Source organism: Chaetodon auriga, chromosome 10 (assembly GCF_051107435.1).
Source record: "Chaetodon auriga isolate fChaAug3 chromosome 10, fChaAug3.hap1, whole genome shotgun sequence".
NCBI classification, from domain to species: domain Eukaryota; kingdom Metazoa; phylum Chordata; class Actinopteri; order Chaetodontiformes; family Chaetodontidae; genus Chaetodon; species Chaetodon auriga.
The window spans coordinates 1,944,292-1,966,450 of NC_135083.1; the positions used below are offsets into that span (position 1 = coordinate 1,944,292).

The following is a 22,159-nucleotide window of genomic DNA, read 5'->3' on the forward strand; positions in this document are numbered from 1 at the left end:
GCAGAGGGAGAGAAATGTTTCCTTCCGTTTGTCCGGTGGCTAACCTGATTAGCTTAGCACTGCTCATAGGACCAGATCCGGCTGCTCTGCTCTGGAAACACACACACACACACACACACACACACACACACACACACACACACACACACACACACACACACACACACACACACGAGAACCCTCATTGCACAATGCATTACCCAAACCTGATTCACAGCCTTAAAACCAAACCTGAACCCTGACAGTGAGGTTCAGGTTGGCTCTCACAAAGACACACGCACGCACACACACGCACACACACACGCGCGCACACACACATACACACACACAGCAGCAGCAGCAGCAGCAGCAGCAATCAATACTCTTCTATACACACTCAGTTATAGACTTGTACAAATGCACATGCCCTGCCTTACACACACACACACACACACACACACACACACACACACACACACACACAGTTGTGGCAGACACACACAGAGTGTCACACACTGCTGTCTGTGTGTGTTTTGCGTTAACGTGGATGGACGAGTCTCTCAGCTCAGAGAAAAAGTCCAAACTGTGATCTGGTTCAAAACTGAGGACGAAAACACACAAAGGAGTAAAATTAAACCCTGAGTGATGGTGATGTGTAGGATCACAGCGACCATAAAACATCCAGCTGTGATGAGCTGACGGCACCACAATCAGTCATTTCTCATCAAACTGTACTTCTTTTATTCTTCCTCGTACTCTCCACCCGCTCCTCCTCCTCCTCTCTCTTCTTATTTCTGCTCCTCACTCCTTCCCCGCGCTCCAGTGTCTTATTTTCTTCTGTCCACTTTTTCTTCCTCTCTGTCAACCAGAGCTGAAATTCCTCATCTTCGTCTCCTCCCTCCGCTCGTTTCTCCACTGGCAGTTTTCTCCTCCTGCTGCTTCTCATCTGCTCTGCCCGTCTCCAAAGCTCACTCTCACCTCCTCCCTCTCCTGACAGTCCGTAAATTGAGTTCCTCCTCCTCTTCGTCTTCCTCTGCCCTCCTTGCAGCTAATCCGCTGTTCGCCTCACCATCTGCCCTCTTGGCCTGAGAGAAAACTGCCACATTTGTAGAGGTTTGCCCCAAATTCATGCTCACGGACCCTCCTCCTCCTCCTCCTCCTCCTCCTCCTCCTCCTCCTCCTCCTCCTGCTCCTGCTGTCTTCTCTGATCCTGTTCTACAAACCTTCGGCTTTGTTCTTTGAAGAAAGTTGAAACCTTCGCTCTTCCTCTCACCTCCACTCTGGTAAAAATAGACAATGGATAAAAGAGGCTGTTAATTATTCATCCAGGGTGCACTTTACTGCTTTGCACCTCTCATAATCTTCACCACAGTCGTCATCATCGTCATCATCACTGTCAGTCCCGCAGCCGAGAGCAACACACTAATTTAGGAGGAGAGGAACCCCCATGAGTCGGTTTCATGAAGAGAGCTTCATTTAAAGCTTCAATCCTGAATATTTTAGAGGCTTTAATTAGTTTTTATTGCCGTCTCACATGATTGACATGACTGGCAGTCCAAAAAAACCCTTTAATTCCTTCATCTTTCATTGTTTTCATACCTTTTGGAGTTTGAATTGCTGAAAATGAGCCGCAGGATTAATTGCGCTTCACTTCAGCTGACATTGTGATACACATTAGAGGTTGTTACGTTGCTTTAATCACTATTCTTATAATAATATGTGAAAACTATGTAGATGAAAGACTGATGAGCAGAGATCAGCTGACTTCCACCTGTTTGTTCATCTGTCTGGACACAAATTCACTGCTCTGGTTCGCTCTCATGGCGTCGTTTTCAGAGACAAAGCAGTAGAAAGAACCACTGTGAGCAGCAAACAGCAGGCAGACGGAGACGAGCTGCTGAACATCGTGCAGCGTTTAGGAGCTCAAGAGCCTGATGGTCCCTCAGGAGGAGCAGGTGGAGACCAACACCGGAGCCGAGAGAGAGCGAACTGCCACACCTGAAACAACAAGTTCACACATCAGCTTAAAGCTGATGATAAATGGAGTTTTTTTCAGTGACCAGAAGGAGTCAGTCGAAAAAAGGACTTTGAGGAGTGTTTGAGGAGAACAGATCCGACAGAGCCGAGGACGAACGTGGAGAGACAGAAAGGACAGATGCAGAGTGCGTCGCTCAGTCGTGTTAATCTCTCAGGCAGGAACGCCGCCGTTCATCTGTATGCAGATGAGCTCAGATCATTACTGACACCGTTCATAAACAGCACTGAAAAAGACTTTTGGCTCCTCAGATTCGCTGACTGGGAGAAAATGGAGAGGAGGAGGAGGAGGAGGAGGATATGAGCCGTGAAGGGGGGGGGGGGGTCTCCCTCTGAGAGCAGATTTCCAGCAGAACCAATAAGAAGGAGGAATAACACCTTACTGAACAGGTGATGTTTCTCCATGTTAAATATTTAGCTCAGATTTTGCTGATTTATCATTTGCTTTTGGCTCGAGGAGGAAATTTGCTGTCCGGCTGGTGATATCCTGTGGATATATGTACATTTTCTAGATTTTCCTTATTGGCAACAGCGCGTTAGTCCGTCACTTCACGACCTCCTCAGCTCCCGTTGGTCCTCCTGAAGATGGAAATCTTTAAAACACCTTTAATTTAGGATAAAGCCTCCGTCATTTCCTGCAACAGCTGCTCGTTGTAGTTTTGCTAAATGTTACCAAACAGGAGGAAACAGACATTTGGTGGGGACTATTTTCAGCGGCGGATGAATCTAGTGAGTATTTGTGGTTCAGTGGTGGTACGATGCACCGTGAGGCTCGCTGAGGAGGATCCATGGGATCAGTTCATTGATTGATTTTGGGCTTTGTTGATTGGCAGTCTTCTCCTCTAACGTGCTGATGACCCAACAAAGCGGCTGTTTTGTTCTTGAGGTTTTTTTTTCTCAACGTGTAATCAGACAAACAGAAGAGTCTGAGTGGATCACCGTTATTAATTTGACCCATTTCACTGCGTGTTGATAATTATTACACGAGCTGCTTTCAAAACGTTCAGTAATTTCAAGTTGTTGATGGTAATTTGTACTTGCTTTTTGTTTAAATCCGAAGTGACTTTGGTGCAACGGGACAAGAGCTCGAGGAAGCAGAAGAAAAACTCCTTTAAAGGACCTGAGAAGACGAGCCTCCTCATGACTGCATCAGCGCTCGTGGTCCTCACGTTCTTGACGAGAAGTGAAATCAGACAGATTCAGCATTAGATGGTTTCCACGGGTCTAATGAGAACCGTCTGTTCTTCGGTCCTGGAACGCGGCGACAGAGACGCAGGCTAACCAGCGATGACTGCACAGAGATTACACGGTGATTGAAAAGAGCTAATGTGGGCTGTGATGATAGTAATTGAAAAGGAATTGAGAGCAGATTAAAATAAGGTCTCATTTGATCGTTTGTCAGAGTGGATCGGTGCGGCTGGCTGTGGTGGATTCACGGCCTCAGAAGGTCTCTGAGCTGATTAACATGCCGAGTTCACGCTTTGGAAACCTTCTGAAATTGAACAGGCTGGAAATCTGGACTATTTCTGTTTTCTCCCTCCTGGAATTACCGCGAGCTGCGAGGCGTGTTAGCTGTTCGTCTTACGCCTGGAGCAGCCTTCGTTTCCTCTGTGTGTTCACTCCCTGAACATTGGTTCAGAAAGAAAAAACTGGAGCAGCTTTTGAAGCTTCGTGCATTTCGGTTGCCTTTAATTGTCTGATTATCGAAGCTCTTTAATAACACATGAGGACCTGCAGCTGACAGCGTCCAAACTCTGAGTGTTTGCCCTCAGACGGGACGTTTTCCTCACGTTCATTCTCAGAGCTGCTAAATAAAATCAGACCCTGAGGCCCATCAGTGTGATGTGTGGCAGTCTGTTGACTAAGTTGTCATGAAACTGGAGGCTTTTTCTGATCTTCAACCAACCGCACAAGAGCGACGCGTTAAACAGAAGAAGAAGAAGAAGAAGAAGAAGAAGAAGAAGAAGAAGAAGAAGAAGCCTTCTCAGTTACATCAGCTCAAACTCTGGAAAGCACTTTTGTCTTATTGTTTAAACCAATGATTATTTATGATATATTGTCCAAGCTGAAGCTGTTTGGTCTGTGAAATGTCAGAAAATGTTGAGAAACGTTGGTCAGTGCCCACCATGAATCCTCAGGTGTCTTCAGAGACGTTCGGTTCACGTCACAGAGGACTGAAGAAACCACAAACCAAAATACTCAGTTAAGAAGCTGAAATCAGAGAATTTTGACTTTTGTTTTTCTTAAAAAATCAAAATAATGGTGATTCATTGAATATTTGACAGCTGATTGGTTAATAGCTGCAGTGTTTCGTCTGTTGTCGAGCGAATTTTTGAAATGTGGCCAAAAAGAAAAAACAAAGAAAATCCAAAGTCGGTACTTTTCTGGAAACCGGTTTGGAGTAAATATACGAGGCGCAGTTTTGACGGAGGGTGGAGGTATGAGCTACGATATGCATGGCTGCGATAAACAGAGTAGAAGAAGAACCAGAAACAACACGAGAGACACATGAAAGACATGATGAGGCACACTGGATGTCACAAAGTGCCCAAACATGACGTTTAATCCAGAACTGAAGAAGACTTTCATGACTGTCTGTCACCTGGAAACGAAGCAGCAGGGTGGCGTCTGGCCTCCTGCAGACGTGACGTGACGCAGGGATCGGCCTGTGACAGCGACTCTCGCTGTGGATTGAAGCTTCTCTAATTTAATGACACAGCTCTCTGGAAGGCTCGGCTCTCTCCAGACCCACGTGGATGCCAGCAGTTATTGTCGGCGCGTGCAGTCGTACTGGCTGGCTGCCTGGCTGCGGCGAGGAGGCTAATCCAGTGTGACGAGCCCGGGGAAACTCCTCCTCGGAGAACCCTCTGTAACGGACAGATATGGGTCAGCGCTGCCACATGGACTCACTACAGGAGCTGCAGTCACAGTCGTACACACACAACTATCTTCTTTTCTTTAAATAGAAGCTGGAATCCCCTGCAGCAGTTCAGTTTTTAAATTGGTGGCAGCAGCGAGAGCACAGATGAAGCTTTCTGTTGCTTTAAAGAGAAACTGAACATCAGTGAGAAGTGAGGGATCGTTCTGATCGCTGATCAATGTCCAGCCTGTAACCACTCTGAGCGTCTGTGGGAAGGTTCTTCACATGGAGGGACGTTTGATGTTTATAGAAGCGTAAGAGGTTTGAATTTGGGATAAATATGAAAATATCTTCGACTCAGATATCATCAGTAAGAACCTTTGAGGCTGCAGTGGAGCAGCGTTCACCATCAGTATGTGATGACGTGTCTCTTGTTCCGTGTCGGCCTCCACACGTCAGCAGCTCATTCAAAACATCAAAGGTTGTTCGTGGTGAAAGACTTCAGGTCACTGTTGTCACTGCATGCCGACCCTTATTTCAACAAAAGCTTCTTATTTTAAAGCTGGCAGCGTCCAGGAGAAAAGATTAGGCTTCGTCCGACCCACCCCCAAACCTCCCCATGGACTCCATGACCCCCCCACACTCCCCTCCACACCTCCCATCCAAACTCTGCTTGGATGCATGTGACACCTGTACATAAGCACACACCTCTGCCTCGCATGTAAATGCCAATCAAAAACCTTTTTATCTGTCACTCATGGAAGGGTTAATGTATGTGGACTGTACCTGTAAGCCGTGCAGGTGCCTTTAAACGTCTCTGCTTCCTGTCAGTCTGTGAGCAGCTCTCGTTATTAGCTGAGCGTTTCCTCACTGTCACATGTGAACCTTTGACTCATGCATCGTATCCCTGCTCTCAGTGAAGGACCACATGTATGTGAAATAAGCAGGAAATGTGTGGCGGGGATCTCACCTGCCCGCCTCTCTTTATTTGAGGGATTTTAGAGCATCAGCAGTCATAAAGAGCAGTTTACTGCGTCTTAGCCTCAGTGTCACTGAGGTCTTTGCTCATTCATTAATCTCTCCATTGTCTGTGTGAGTGTGCACGTGTGTGCAATAAAAGGCAGTTGTAGCACTCAGGACCTCATTACTGAAAGTGCACGTCTCCTTAGATGCTGATAACAGAGGTGTGTGTGTGTGTGTGTGTGTGTGTGTGTGATTGAAATGCTGAAGTGAGTTTGAAAAGGTGGTGAGATTCATGTCGAAGTATCCTGAGTCATGTCAGTGTTTGTGTTGAAACACGACATTTTCACGGTACAATGAGCAAACATCACGGTCTCACTAAGCTAAGCAGATGTTGACGGTATGATCACCTTCTGTTGTCATCGCTCTGTTCCTCAGCCTCACGCTGAGACCAGACCACATTAATCAAACCTGATTTTTGAGATGATTTTGTCGTTTGACCATCGGGCGTCTGAACGACCTGTCGCCCCGCAAAGACTCGATGTTAGAACGACATGTTCCTGAGCGTTGACCAATCAGGCGCGCTCTCCAGTTTGATGTTTCCTCGAGGGAGGAAGAGTCAAAAAAGACAAATGTTGGCGAGAAACAGTGGAAGCTCGGCGGGTAGCTGCTGTGCTGTCATCACAGTGTCCCCAGTCCAAACTGAGGGAAGATGACTGTCATCACTAACTCCAGATCAAACGTTAACGTCGCCTGTTTGATGCAGGCGAAAAGAAAAACAAAAGAAAACAGACACGTGAAGTTTGGCTGGTTTCGCTTTAATTATTCAGATTTAACCCTGAATGTCTTTATCTGCTCATGTTGATCCACCACAAGCAGCCGTGATGACACCTGTTTGCTCACACTGCGTCTCAGGAGCCTTCGTGTTATTTCTGATCCAGATCCATTTTCCTCTTTCATTTCATGATTGAAGCCCTGCAGCTTCAGGATTAGCACAAATCCTCAAAGTCAAGCACGTTCAAATCTTCACCTCCTTTCGTGTCTGCTTGTCTTTTCTTTGTGTTTCCACGCTTGATGTTTGCAGATACCTGCAGCTCTCCTGTCAGTCACTGCTGATCCGGCGGCCTTAAATCTGTTTCATGCAGGTTTTCTTGTAAACGCTCTTTTGGTCGCTGCAGACGATCTCGTTTCCCATCGGGAGTGTTTGGTTTTCGTTCCCGGCGTCTTTGGATTGAACGGAGGGAAAGTGTGCGAGGTGGCGTGAAGCGGCTCAGAGTTCAGAGGAAAAACATCTCAGTGTGATGTTCCTGCTGCCAGCGAGGCCTGCAGGTGCTGCACACCGAGCAGCAGTTGGCGTGCAGTGTTTGATTCGCCTGCCTGCCGCTTCTCCGCCTCGTGTTCCTGGTTTCCTCTGATGTTTGGGTTAAACCGGTGGAGCAGCTGTCGTAGCTGCTCCGATGGATGCTGACACTGACAAAGCGATGACTGGAGAGATTAAAAAAACAGTTTCATTCATGAGGAAGCGGCTCGTCGGAGTTGAGGTGGACTCACACGGCGGTGCCTGCAGAGCAGGTGGCGCCTGTTTGGAGACACGCTGACGACCTTCTTCAGGCGTCTCCTTCCAGTCGCGCTGGCTTGATGAAAGCTTTTCAGATTCTTTGTCTCGCTAACACCTCTCACATTGTCCCCCTGCTGTGGGACATCACGTTATTCTGAATGCAGATTTGATTTCCACGTTATTCTGACGTTGTTGTGAAGAAGTCTGAGATGTTCCTGTTTGCTCTCTCCTGGTCAGGATGACAGTTCACTGAGCAGCGAGGAGGAGGCAGAGATGAGCGAGCCCACATGGCTAGCAGCTGATCTGGGAGCAGCGTCCGACCTGAGCCCGCCGAGCCGAGGAGAGAGGATGCGCCACAGTCCCCAGAACACACACAGCAAGGAGGACGACGGTAAGTTCAGTGCGATCTGCTCGTCTTTTCATGCTGTCCCTGCTGACTGAAAGCAGCACACAAGAACAGTCTGTTTTGTTTGGAGGTGAGACGAGAAGCATCTGAACGGCTTTAGCTGTGAGTCGTTTTAATCTGGTGAAACGGAAAAGATGTTTGATTCTTTCATCCTGCGCGTTTGAACCCGGATCGCACAGATTAGCTCAGTTTGTAGCATTTTGAAGCTTCAGGTGACGACAGGTGACGCCTAAATATCTTCTTCAGACCTTGTGAGTTAATGGAGACGCAGCAGAGAAGAGTTGTGATTTACAGGCCGGTGTTTCATCACTGCAGCCTGAAAAGATGCATCACGTTTGGTTATATTCTCCCTGTTTATGGTCACTTCTGTCGAGACGGTTTGCTCTGATGTAACCGGAGCTCCATCCAGGTATGTTCTGCTCCACCTCGCCGTGGTTCTGTTCATTACCAGTGCCAGAGAGCGGTGACGTGCAGAGCAGAGAGGCTTCAGTGGAGATGAAGATGAAGCACGTGCACGCTCGTCTCACCTGAAGTGATGCACAATAATCAGATTTCTGTGTGTCGCTGTTCGTTTTGATGTGATGCTTTCAGGGGAGCCCTCGTCCCCTTTAACTGTCTTTAGCTTTTCATGGTGCCTTCACTGTCGCTCCGTCGCTGTTTCCTGGACTCTCCCTGCGTTTGGAGACGTCTTCCAGGACTCAGGAGCCTTTCGTTCTTCCTCTCATCGCTCTTCCTCTCTGTACTTACTCAGCTGTCACTCTTCTTCCGCTCGCTGCCACCCATTGTCCCTTTGTCTCTCCCACCTTTCTTACTGTCTACCTGCCTGTCACTGTCCTCCCCACACACACACACACACACACACACACACACACACACACACACACACACAGAGCATTCCTCTGTTGCTCTGCACTGAAAGGCTATTACCTTTTTCTGTAATGAGTGTGTGTGTGTGTGTGTGTGTGTGTGTGTGTGTGTGTGTGAGTGAGTGAGTGAGAGAGATGCCTCAACCATGCATGTTTTGAATGGTCCTGTAACACACTGTACCCAGCACTGAGTGATTGTGTGTGTGTGTGTGTGTGTGTGTGTGTGTGTGTGTGTGTGTGTGTGTGTGTGTGTGTTTGTGTGTGTGTGTGTGTGTTTTCAGCTCTTACTGAGGGAAGACAACAGGTCAGAAGTGTAGTGAAACAAGCCCAGGTTTGTGTGTGTGTGTGTGTGTGTGTGTGTGTGTGTGTGTGTGTGTGTGTGTTGATGTGAGTGGGTTTGACGGTTCAGTGGCAGGAGGGACTAAGTGCTCCAACCAATCTCCATCAAGATCTGCTCCTCCGTGCCTCTGCAGGATGATGAAATAAGTGAAGGGATGGAGGTGGAGGAGAACACTGATGGCTTTCAGTGGACGTCTCTTTTTGTTTTGTCCGTCGTTTGGTGCTTTTACGTTAAACGCTGAGGCGTTGGTGGCTCACACTTCTCGAACATCGTGTGAGGACGGCATTTTAACGTCCAGCTCCTCCTTTGGTAAAAGCAGAATGCAGAAAACATCACTTCCTGTCTGAGATACAGGATCTGAGCACTCGTTTCCATCATGTGGTCCTGTGTTCCTTTAATCTGTGTGAGAGGAGCTAACCAGCAATTATTTTATTATTGATGAATCGGTTTCTTAAAGTCACGTATTTCAGTTTCTTGTTTGGTTTGACAAACTTTGGGTTCAGTTTATTGATACAAGACAGAAAAGCAGAGGATGACGCCGAGAAAACAAAGGAACTTTTAGCATTTTTCCTTTAAAAATTACAGAGACAGTCATCATTGATCATTGATTGATCAGAATCAGCTGACTTAACGTTTCAAGTCGGTGTTTTAAAGCCTTTAATATCCTCAGCGTCTGTCGTTACTCGTCAGCCGTGGTTGTGATTGATTGCTGATATTAAAGGGACTTTCAGTCAGGGAGGTGGAGCATCCATTAAAAACAGACCCAGCGTGGAGGTGTGTGAGAGCACAGTGAACACGTCGCTCCGTCAGCCGCCATCAAATCACAGGAAGTCTAATTTATGTATTTATATCGCACATTTCATACAGCGTGAACTCAGTGTGCTTCACACACAACGTGAACAAAAGGAAATAGAATATGAATATGTGTTTAAGACATATAAAGGAAAAAATCATACAAGTTATCACCCACCAACAAACACACCCAAAGACAGACAGGCAGGCAGGCAGGCAGGCAGGCAGGCAGGCAGACAGACAGACAGACAGGCAGGCAGGCAGGCAGGCAGGCAGGCAGGCAGGCAGACAGACAGACAGACAGACAGGCAGGCAGGCAGGCAGGCAGGCAGGCAGGCAGGCAGACAGACAGACAGACAGACAGGCAGGCAGGCAGGCAGGCAGGCAGGCAGACAGACAGACAGACAGACAGACAGACAGACAGACAGGCAGGCAGGCAGGCAGGCAGACAGGCAGACAGACAGACAGACAGACAGAGCTTCAGCTTGCTTTTAAAGGATGATACAGTTGTGGTTCATCTCATATCATCAGAGTGGTCCCACGGTCAGTGAATGCACCTTCACCAGATGAACTGCTGATGGTGGGTCCAGTGTGGAGACCAGTGTCTGATGATCTGAAGGCTCTGCAGGGTTCAGTTCAGTGTTTCATCAGAAGCCAGTGAAGTGATCTGAGTTTAGGAGTCCTGCAGGAACGAGCCGTCACAGTGATCTGACCAGGAGGAGATGAAGATGAAACATGAACCAGCTTATCAGAAACAGTTGAACTAAGATAACACACACATTTCTGACCTGCTCTCTGAGCCTCAGTCAGTGATCTCTGCAGTGGATCTCCTGCTCTCTGACCTCCATCTCAGACTTTAACTGCAGAAAGTTACTCGTATTTAAAACACGAATGATAAAAAACGAGCAGCCGAGGATGAAAAACTTTCCCATCAGCCTCCTGCTGTCAGTCAAGTAATCTGTCGTTTGTTCAGATGTCTTCTTGTGTTTCTGAAGCAGAGGTGGAGCAGCTGTATGTTGTTATAGTGAAACCTCACAGAGAGTCTTTGTGCTTAACCAGACTTTAACCATTGCAGCTGGTGTATGAGCGTTTTGTGACGGCCGTTCGAAACGGCGGCGTCCTGCCCAGAGAGGCCTCAGGCAAGAACAAACAGCATATGTTGTTGTGCAGGTTAGAGATTTGGAGAACAGCCACGGTTTCTCCCAACTGGCAAAAAGAGCTGCCAAAATACCTGCAAGGCCGACGTGAGCATCAGTTCAAAGCACATGAAGTATATCCTAACAAAATCAATGCAATCATTTAAAAAGCAGCCGCGAAGATGAAGTTCAGCTTAACAAGCTTCATCTTTGAAAGATGCATTGATACTCCCAACTAATGAGTAATGAGAATTAACTAAACATGAGATCTTTCCTCTGTCTTTGCTTTCTGAACATCAGTCTGTGATGCAAAATGCCAAAATATGCATTTTTGTGATGGAAATGCTTCCAGGTACCATCAGGTTTAAACAGACCGACAGACAAACCAAAGGAATGACGTTTGGAAGGAGGAGGGAGAGATGAAGCGGGGGGGGGGGGGGTTGAAGGGGGGGGGGGGGTGGTTGAAAGAAAGAAACTGGCATGAGATGAGATGGTTGGAGAGGATGGCATCATGGGAATGTGGAGGGACAAAGGAGGCCAGCTGGAGAGCTGCGTGTGTGTGCGTGTGTGTGTGTGTGCGTGTGTGTGTGCGTGTGTGTGTGTGTGTGTGTGTGTGTGTGTGTGTGTGTGTGTGTGGCTGCAGTAGGTGGCACAGTGTGTAAGGCCTTGTCATTAAAAGGTCGCTCTGTTCCTGCCCCTCATATAGAAGCCAGAGGACGGCTGTGGGCGTCCAAATGCCACAACACTCAGAGGAGCCGAGAGGCACGGCTGAAGTGCCTTTCCTGCTCAATTAGACTTCAATCCAAGGAAACAGACGGCAGCAAAGCCTCCTCTCGTCGCTCTAATGTACAGGAGTGTTCGTGATGGATGGAGCTCTTGGGTTGGTTGGCCAGGTCGCGCTGATGGCCTCGGTCGGAGGGATGGATCTGTCGGGGTGATGTTCAGGTTCCCGGGGTCTTCAGCACTGAAATGTGTTTGTGGAAAAATAAAATGAAAACATGTCGGTGAGTCGCTCCTGAGGAAGGACGGCCCTCCTCGGATTTGATGATCGCTTTCTAATTCAGATTGAAAGCGGGATGATTCTGGGGTGTCGATCACAAACAAAACAATTCTGAGACGTGAAATTTGATGTTGTTTTGTGTTTAGTGTTAAAGAGTGTGAGATCCCGCCGTGTTCCCAGTTTCCTGTCGGTGTCGCTTCCTCTCCTTCAGCTCTGAGGAGGTGTCTGAGCAGCGCCGGTCACTGCTCCCGCTGTTGCTATGACACTTTCCATTTTGAAGTGCTCTTGAACGTAAAGGCTGAAATATTTTTAACTTTCATCCTGGCGGTGCTGAAAGCTCACTAAGCTCTGAGCCGCGTGGAGAACGGCGGCAGCTCTTTCCTCCGAGGAGCCGCCGCCGCTTCGGTTTCAGCGCCAAGCCAAAGAGCTTGTGGTTGATATGACTCCCAGAGTTAATATCAGGTGGGTGTTTTCCTAACCAGCAAGCTGTCAGGGCATTTAACTGGAGTAGGCAGCTCATTTCAGCAGAGCAGATGGTCCACACACACACACACACACACACACACACACACACACACACACACACACACACACACACACACACGCACGCCAATGTCCAGCTCACAAGCAGCTAGTAAATCACTTTTAAGAGCTTCTGACCGCCACTTGCTTTTCTTCTTTTCTGCTCCACTCAACTTCACAGTGACAGCTGAAGTGAAAAGCTCTTACTGTGTGACGGCTCAGACCGGCAGCCTGAAACCGCCGATGAGTTCAGAGGAAATAAGTGTTGAAAGTTGCATAAAGGAAGCACCGGCCTCACAGTGCGACCACGCGTGTCTGACCAGAAGAGTGCTGGAAAATTTCTGCAGGCAAAAAAACAAGAAAGTCAGAAATCTATGAGGCACTTACAGCCAGACTTTAAATCAAATAAGAATTTGGATGCTTCAGTGTTTTGTTGCACCGTGCTACATGGACAGTCTTCAGCATGCTTGTTCATTAAACCTCAGACAAGCTCTACAGTGTGACAGCGTCGGTGAATGAGCAGCATCCTGCTCCTGTGTCAGAAAAACCAAACCAGGCCGGTCATTTTAAGGCCGTGCAGTCAGTCAGTCAGTCAGCTCTGGGACCCTCAGGTCCAACAGTCCATCACTGAGGCGTCGCTGTGAGAATGATCGGCGCTTTCTTCATTCCTGAAAGCCTCTTCAAGATATGTGGTTTTCATCTGACGGCTGCAGAATGAAGTGCTAGTGGCAAACCGGTGCACTGCAGCGAGGCTAACCTTGACTCAGGCTGTCACTGTGAATTTATTCAGCCTGTGCTATAGGATCCAACCTTGGACAGAGCTCATACTGGCTGGCAGGCGAGCTGAGATCTGCTGGAGACTCATTTCATGACGCTGTTTTTCAGCTTTGTGAGGTTCCTGCGTGTGCGTGTGCGAGGATGTGTGTGTGAGTGTGCACTCCACGCCTCTCCACATCTTTCTGGCTCCGAGGGGCCACGCTCTTCAGAAGAGGCCCCTCCACTGCCTCTCAATCCCGGCCAGAAAGCATCCTCTCATCCCCCCGAGGATGCGGAGAGACGTCCACGCCAGCTCCCCTCTGCGCCGCTGACCCGCCCGCCGAGAGGCTCCCGCCTGCCGCACGGCGGAGCGGAGCGCCGGCCTCCTCTCCTGCAGCCTCTTGTTCTGTAGAGAAGGGATGAAGAGGGCTCGTCAGAAGATGGAGCTGACACTACAGGCCCTCTCCACAGGGGATAAACTGAAGACGGGGAGGGAAAAACAGAGTGTAGAGGATGGAGGAAGGACGAGGATGGCGCTGTCCAGGGAGGAGAAAGGAGGACGAGAGGGTTGCGTGGAAACGAGGAGAACAAAATGGCGGGAAAGTATTGATCTGCTGACATACTGAGCTTGACATTGTCTGTGACTGCTGATGTTACAGATGTGCCATTAAAACTTCTCTCCCCCCTTCTGTCTGCTGGAGGAGGGACAGGAGGAGACAATGGGTCAAACAGATTAGTGGACTCTCGTCCCTCCTTTCCTCTCCACACAGCCGTCATGTAACACGCTGTCTCTCAGCTCTTCTCCGTGCTCTGGATGTGTGTGCAGATCAGTTACAGGTCTCTAAAATCACTCTGTAGGAATTCACCATCAGTGCTGGAAGCTTTGGGTTCATTTTCCGTCCTTTCATCAAAGCCGCGACTTCATTTCCCTCCTCTAAGATACAAATCACTGTCGGTATTATTCGCAAATCTTCGGTACTCTGTTCAGTTGGCAGATTATGTCGTTTTTGTTCCATTTGCAATAAGCCGGATCATCTCTATTACAAAAAACTCTGAATAAAATAAGTGGGATCTGGTGGTATTATCTGCAATACAGAGACATGCACACAGCTAATCCCAAATAAAACCTGAACCGGAATCACGGATTTCCACACTGTGCACGAATGAATGAATGAATGCATGAAGACAGGATACTGTCTCCTAGTGTTTGACCTCGTCTCTGTCCATCATCAGTTTCAGATTCTGACACTGATCAGGAATCAAAGATAAGAAACAGAAGCAGGTGAAGCCCGGCAGGCTCACTGTGAGGAGTCCATCTTATTGGACTGCTCATGCTCATTGTTTGGCAGGCAGAGTGTCCTGTGGTGTTCCTCAAGGCTCCGTTCTGGGGCCTCACACCTTCACCTCATTTTCATGGTGGTGCAGATGATACACAGACATCTGTAGTCTCAGATCTTTGCTCTGATCCCAGAACAGTCTGAACTCTGTAAAAAAAACAGAATCATTTCAATCAAACTGAGTTCACTGACAGCAGTTTTCTGTCCATGTGTTCATCTCTTTCATCCAATCATGTGTTCACAAAGTGGTGAACCTCGCTCCATCATTTCACATCCAATCATGAGCCTGTTTACCTGTGGAATGTTCCAAACAGGTGTTTTTGGAGCGTTCCACATCTTTCAGTCTGTGAAACGTGTTGCTGCATCAGATTCACAATCAGCAGATATTTACAGACATCAGTGAAGCTGATGAGGAAGAACATTAAATATATTGACTCTGAGCTGATTTCAGGTCAGTTTGTGTCAGAGAGGATCAGATCAGCTGATCACATTCTGTCTGATTTAGGTTTTACAGCGTCCCAGCTGTTTGGGAATCATGGTTATAATATGAATGTATTTGCTGGATGTATATATGTGTTTATACACACACACACACACACACACACATATATATCCACTGTATAGACATCCACATACTGCATGAAGTCTGTCTGCTGTCGGAGCCATATGCTTTTTATTCCTCTCTCGCTCTCTGGGTGTGTTTGTCTCTCGCGGGCCACGTTACAAATATTGCAGTATTATTGGAAATATTTTCCCTGAATGTAAACCACCTGTTACCTCGTACCTTTGTGGTTCTAACAGTTCCTCAATTGATTTTTCAGAAAATTGACCGTGTTGTGATATTTATGCACACAGTGATATCATTTGATGGGCCACCCGGAATCCTCCAGCATGTGTCAGATAGATTGTATTTCTGTAAACGCTGCTGCGTTTCGGATTTGCTTCATGTTCTGTATTTGCGCTGTTTATTTTTCTGTTTATTTTTTGTCGTAAGTTGCGTCGTGTTCACACAGGGAGGCAGACGATGCTCGAACAGGTGAACACGGGCGGCCGGGGATGCTGTCAGGTGAACAGGCTGCAGTCAGCAGAGACAGAGAGTGTATGATAATGTATGATGAGGAGAGTTTACCTCCCTGCATGCCTCACACTCCCCTCAGGGACAGAGCCACCGCCACACACACACACACACACACACACACACACACACACACACACACACACACACACACACACACACCTCATCATACCAGGAAGCTGCACATCTAGAAACCTTTGTGACTCTCGTACACACATACATAAATGTATATTCTGTGTGTATATCCAGAGTGTACACACAGTAAACACACACACACACACACACACACACACACACACACACACACGTTGATGCTGTAGGCCAGTGGCCCACATGGTCTAATGTGTTAAAGCGGTGCAGCAGAGGAAAGTAGGCCAGTGAGAAACAAACGATAGGATGACTTTGATCCCCCTCCTCCTCCCTTCCCCTTTCTCCCCCACCCCCCTCACCCCTGCTACCTAAAGCCGAGGGGGTGGGGTGAGGGGGTGGATTGAGGAAGGATGGGATGAGGGGAAGAGGGGCAGCGAGGAGGGAGAGGATCTGAACCTCCCTGCAGGAGGGATGGAGGGATGGAGGTCAGCCGAATTAGAAGGAGAGGAGGGAGCGTTGGATTAAATCATCCTCTCTCTCTCCGTCACTAATAAAAGTGGATGTTACTGGATGGAGGCCAGCAGACTGAGACCAGGATCGTTTCAGTCAGAGGCTCAAACCGGAGCTCAGTTCCTCCTTAAAATCAGGACTGATGTGTCAGCATTGTTTGCCGGCAGCTGAGCATCCGAATGAAATACTGTACGTTCACGACGGACGAGCGTGCAGCTCGTGATTTACGTCCGGTGTCAGAGTTCAGAGCAGGAGGCAGAGGTGGAGGTGGTGGAGGTGTGAGGCTGGAGTCCAGGCGTTAATGTTGCTGTTGTTGCAGTGTTTGTGTTACCTGACGCTCTGCGCTGTGTTCATTTTCCATAACCGCAGCGCGTCCGTGCATCGCCTTGACCCGCTGCAGTCGCTGCCATGTGCACAGAGTCCACATGAATAATTAATATTAGAAAATGTCGGTTTACATGAAGCGAGCTTCTTCAGCATCAGTGTTTGGTTTGGTAATGTGGCTGTCGAGGGTGAGACGAGGGTGACTCGCTGACAGCCGTTTTCTGCTGAGCTGACGAGTTTATTTGGCTCAAAAATGTCTCTTCTGGACATGAAAACAGCCAAAATACAGCACAGGTGAGCGAACGCTGAGGTGAATATAGAGAACGAAGCTGCAGGGAAGAGTGAAAACATTCTTTACCACCTGACTAATAGATCCAAGCTGGTTCATTTGCCTAAATGAATTCTCTTCACATCATGTACTGGACACATTAATTCACCTCTCGCTCAAATCTGGTTGTTCTCGTCACTCACGCTGTTAGATGCTCATTAAGGGAGATGTTCGAGTCCGGCCTGGACCGAACTCCTCATTTTCCACGAGACTGACGAGTGTGGCGCTAACGACGCTAAAACACACGACTGGTCTCACAGCCGCGTCTGTCATTGGCGTTTTGATGTGGTCGGTTTTTAAAACACGTTGAACACAAAGGGAGGCTCTGCTTCGGATAAAAGCGTCCTCATGGTAATTCACTGTGCCCAGTGAACTTTAAATTACAACAGTGTGCCTTATGAATATTTCTCATGTAAATGCCTTCAGCCTTGTTCCTCCAGCAGGCACACACACACACACACACACACAGTTTGAGGTTGTTGTGGTGTCAGCCTGCTGGAGGACCAGTAGCCAACTTAATGGAAACACCATTAAAAATGCACAGAGGCGTGAACATGTGACATTTCCCTTTGATTTTGGGGTTTTTACCAAATGCTTCTGGATGTGGGTTTATTTGTGTGTGTGTGTGTGTGTGCGTGTGTGTGTGCATGCTCTTTGTGTTATGATGGTTAGCTGTGTGTTGAATTATGCACATTCATTATTTTATATTTGTTTGCATGTGGAACGTTATGTTTTTGAATGAGGCTGAATCTCATCCAGCGTGTGTTTAGATAAACTCTGAAGTCTCATCACGTACGCAAGAGTGTGTGTGTGTGTGTGTGTGTGTGTGTGTGTGTGTGTGTGTGTGTGTGTGTGTGTGTGTGTGTGTGTGTGTGAGGGATGCTCTCCACTGAGCGGGGTACAGTAGCTGCTTAATTATTAACACCCCCCCTCCAAGACTCAAATAAGAAGCTATGCAATTAATATTACAAACCCCCCCCACACCTCAACACACACACACGCACGCACACACACACACACACACACACAGAGTAAGCACCAGCTGTGATTGAACACAACCTGTTGACATATTTATTATTGTTCATAGGTTTGTGTGTGTGTGTGTGTCTGTGTGTGTGCATGCATCTCTGCACTGGTGTCTTGCTATGTTTGCGTGTGTGCGCAGCTCAGTTTGTTTTTTGCGTGTTTGTCTTTACAAATGCAGTGTAGTTGTGTGTTTTTCACACTCTGTAAACTGTGTGCGTGTGTGTGAGTGTGTGTGTGTGTGTGTGTGTGTGTGTGTGTGTGTGTGTTCGTGTTCCCCTGGTAAGTGCAATTAGCCGGTTGACTTGGAGCGGAGTGCTGCAGCCTCCTGCCTGGCTGTAATGAGGTCTGGAGCTGTGAGAGACTGAAACCTCTACAACCTTTACACGAGTGTGTGGCTAAACTTGATAAGCTCTCAAATCAGCATGGACACTACTTACTGCTGAAAGTCTAAAGAAGAAGGACGCAGACAATCAGCGACCGGCCGTGTGACTGCTTCCATGGTGTTGTGTGAAGTCCAGTATTGTGATGTGTAATGACCTCATGCCAATTTGTAGCAGCAGTTGCAATTTTCTCAACCACTTATTTCCACCAAGAGTTAGTCTGCAGGGAGTTCCTCCTGTGTGTGTGTGTGTGTGTGTGTGTGTGTGTGTGTGTGTGTGTGTGTGTGTGTGTGTTAGTCCACAGCTAATCTCACGTACTACCGGACCCGTCAGCGGTCATTCTCAGTTTCAGAAAAAACAGTTTTCTTGCCTGCTGACTCCTCACTTCTCTTAGCGGCCAGCAGGGGGCGCAGGTGGTCGGCGAATGCTTCAGGTGGGGAACACGAGGGACAGCGTAGCAAGCGGCTAGGCTAAAAAAAAAAGCAGTCGGCTAGGCTAAAAGCGAGGCTTTCGCAGTCTGTTGCAGGGTACGTTTTGGCCTTGTCGTGAAGAGCTTCCAGCTGTATCTGCAGATTGGTTCAGTGCTCGATGTGTAACGATCCACTGAGAGGAATAAATCCCTGGTTTTGACATGTTTGCTACCATCTTGATGGATCTCACTCTCTGGAGTTCACTCTACTGTCATCACCTTTACTCTTTCAGCCTGAACGCTCATTCCAGCTGTGCAAAGATTAGCTGAGTATTGGTCTAATTCATTCATGATGATTTCGTTAAAAGTTGATCGAGTAGAGAAATATGTGGTGATCCGTCCACCATCTTCACCATCATCCAGATCCCATGAGTTCTCCTCTAGCGCCACCACGAGGTTAACCTTTGTGCTTTTCAGTCAAATGTCTGAGCGACTGTTGGATAAAATTAGGTCCAGATGTTCATGTCCCCATCACGATCTGATACCTTCAGTGGTCCCTTAACCTTTCATCTAGCGCCACCATCAAATCAACATTTTAACTTGTCCATTTGTGACGTTGTTAGCATGCTAACGCACTAAGCTAACGTGGTAAATTACGTGCTGACGTTAACATTTAGCTCAGATGTAGCTTACCACACGCTGTAGACTCCTGGTTTTGTTCTTTTGATTAACAGTCTGCATACTGTTGGATCAGTCGTTCAGTTGTGGAGTTTGTTCCTAATTTTCAGTCAGCAGCGGCCGACTGAAGCTGAAACGACCGGCTGGACAAACTGTGTTCACTGGAAAAACCACCAGAATTATCAGTCGGCTCCGTGGACAGTGAGACTTTTCAGCAGACGAGAGTCAGCAGAAAACATGAGATCTACAATAGAGCGTGCGAGGTTAAAGGTACACCAGGGAGAACGGCTTCCTCGAAAACATTTCATGTGCCTGAAAAACAGGAGGCCTTGAACCATTGTTGTCGACAGTAACATGTTCTAGAAAGTCCATTCAGACTTGAGGAGCGGGCGATGGCAGCCGGCCAGCGTGTTCGGATGATGTTTTTATCCGCCGAGCTGAAGAGCGAGAGCTGAGCGGCGTGGCGCTCGCTGCTTGTTTTCCTCTTCAGGGTGTCAGAGTGTCACGCACCCCACATCCGTCACTCTCCACCCTTTTCCTCCCCCCCGCCCTGTTCAACAAACCCTGGAAGCTTCAAGGTGTGTGTGTGTGTGTGTGTGTGCGTGTGCGTGTGCGTGTGTGTGTGTGTGTGTGTGTGTGTGTGTGTGCGTGCGTGCGTGAGGTTGGGGGTGTCTCAAAGACCTTGGGAGTGTCAGTGTTCTCTTATGGTTTTATGGTGTGGAGGGTTGAAGTGGTCAAAGGTTGCCTCAATAAATGTGTCCCAATCTGAAATTTGTACCCATGGTTATCAGCTGGCCCCCTCCTCCAGAACACAAAGCACCGCACACATATGCAAACACACATATGCACACACACTTACCTTTTCAGTCAGTGCAATAAAATGAAGAGACACATCCACACCTGAGGGACCACCGCACTGTGCAGCAGGGGGGTGGCTGTGGGGCCTAACCGGCTTAGAGCTGATAACACGAACAGGGAGGATCAATGTTTCTGAAACAGATAACTTCATGTGAGAGGAAGTGCGGGCCTGCCGGGACTCGAACACGCATCCACGCACACACGCACACGCCCGCGCACAGCCTGTTCAGTGCACACTGTGCTGCAGACTGAGAGTCTTTAGGCTTTCATGAATCAGTTCAGCAGCATCGATTGAAAAATAAGCAGAACATCTTCAGAGCTTATGCTGCGTTCATATGGGATGGACGATGGAGAGGAGGAGATGTGTGCAAGCATTCACCCCGTTTAATAACTCAAGGCGGTTGAATGATTACAGAATTGGTCACATGAGGGATAAAAATACTGTGTAGTAACAGTTTACGAGAATATGCTTTACATTTGGCCTTCCTGGGGTTCAGAGCTCCCAGAGGTGATGAATCAGACGATCACATGAACACGATTTATTCATAAACTCTACGGTAACTCACGTGGCACATGTTTCCACCTATTGTCAGAGAGACATTTTTTATGGCGTCTTTAACATTAATTTTGGATACACAAAGCTTTGCAGGATATTAGCGGCTTCAGTTTATATAAAAGTGACATTTGACGGTCTGTTCACACATTTCTATCATTTTCAGTGTTTTTAGAGCGAATAACGTGCTCTCACTCATGATCACTGGTATTTAGCGAGGCAGCCATCACACACACAGCATGTATGACAAACCATGTGAGGAGACGTAGTGACAGAGGAGACGGAGACGAACGAAGAGAACGAGGATGGAGGCGAAGCAGCGAGCCCAAAGAACAGAGGCCGAACAGAAAGAGATGAGCTGTGGAGAGAAGAGAGGAGACTGAGTGGAGGTTAAGAGTGGAGGCTTGGCCTGGAGGTGGATGAGATGAGACAGATGTTACAGAGACGGAGGGGCGGAGGGGCGGAGGGGCGGAGGGGCTCTAACCCTCCAATCCAAACCACCCAGATGTTTAAGCTTCAACTCACTGTGGCCTGAACGTCAGCATCCCTCCATCCATCCATCCATCCATCCATCCATCCATCCATCCCTCCATCCCTCCATCCATCCCTCCATCCATCCATCCATCCATCCATCCCTCCATCCCTCCATCCATCCCTCCCTCCATCCCTCCATCCATCCCTCCATCCCTCCATCCATCCATCCATCCATCCATCCCTCCATCCATCCCTCCATCCATCCATCCCTCCAGCTCCAGTATCCTGGTCGTATCCCTCTGTTTCCTCTCTGTTCCCTCCTTTCTTTTCTCTCCATCCATCACTCCCTCATTTCCTGAATCCTCCATATGAGCCAGAAGGGTTAAACACACACACACACACACACACACACACACACACACACACACACACACACACACACACACACACACCATAAACCCATCCAGCCCTGAAAATAATCATCATCATCATTGCTCCTCACCCTCCCCCTTTCCACACACACACACACACACACACACACACACACACAGATCTGGGACTAGATTTGTGCTTCACCCTTCACACATATTGACGTACAACACAAACACACAAACTTTTACACACACAGATTTGTAAAGGATTATCATCCACACGAGCTGCACACATCCCAGAGCTGCAGTTTAGATACTGTAGCTTCCCCTCTCTCTCTCACACACACACACACACACGCACACACGCCTCCTCCTCAGTCATCATCTGCTGGCTTTAGCAGCATCAGTAGGTAAATCCCGTGCTAACAGTATTAGCCGTCTGCGTCAGACTGGAGCGTGAGCGCGTCTCAGTGACGCCGTCGCTTCACGTCCAGCGGGAAGTTCGCACCTCCCCAAAGCGAACTTTTCAAATCAGAA

The 22,159-nt window shown here is 48.1% G+C and overlaps 1 protein-coding gene across 2 annotated transcripts in view; it reads left to right on the forward strand.

Moving 5' to 3' along the window:
• Nucleotides 1-22,159, forward strand: part of LOC143326537 (nucleolar protein 4-like) — a 131,495-nt gene that overhangs the window by 63,291 nt on the left and 46,045 nt on the right. For both annotated transcript variants that reach the window (XM_076740141.1, XM_076740142.1), the window contains one exon: nt 7,629-7,782. In XM_076740141.1, the coding sequence (XP_076596256.1) occupies nt 7,629-7,782 (154 nt within the window). The remainder of the gene's footprint in view (nt 1-7,628; nt 7,783-22,159) is intronic.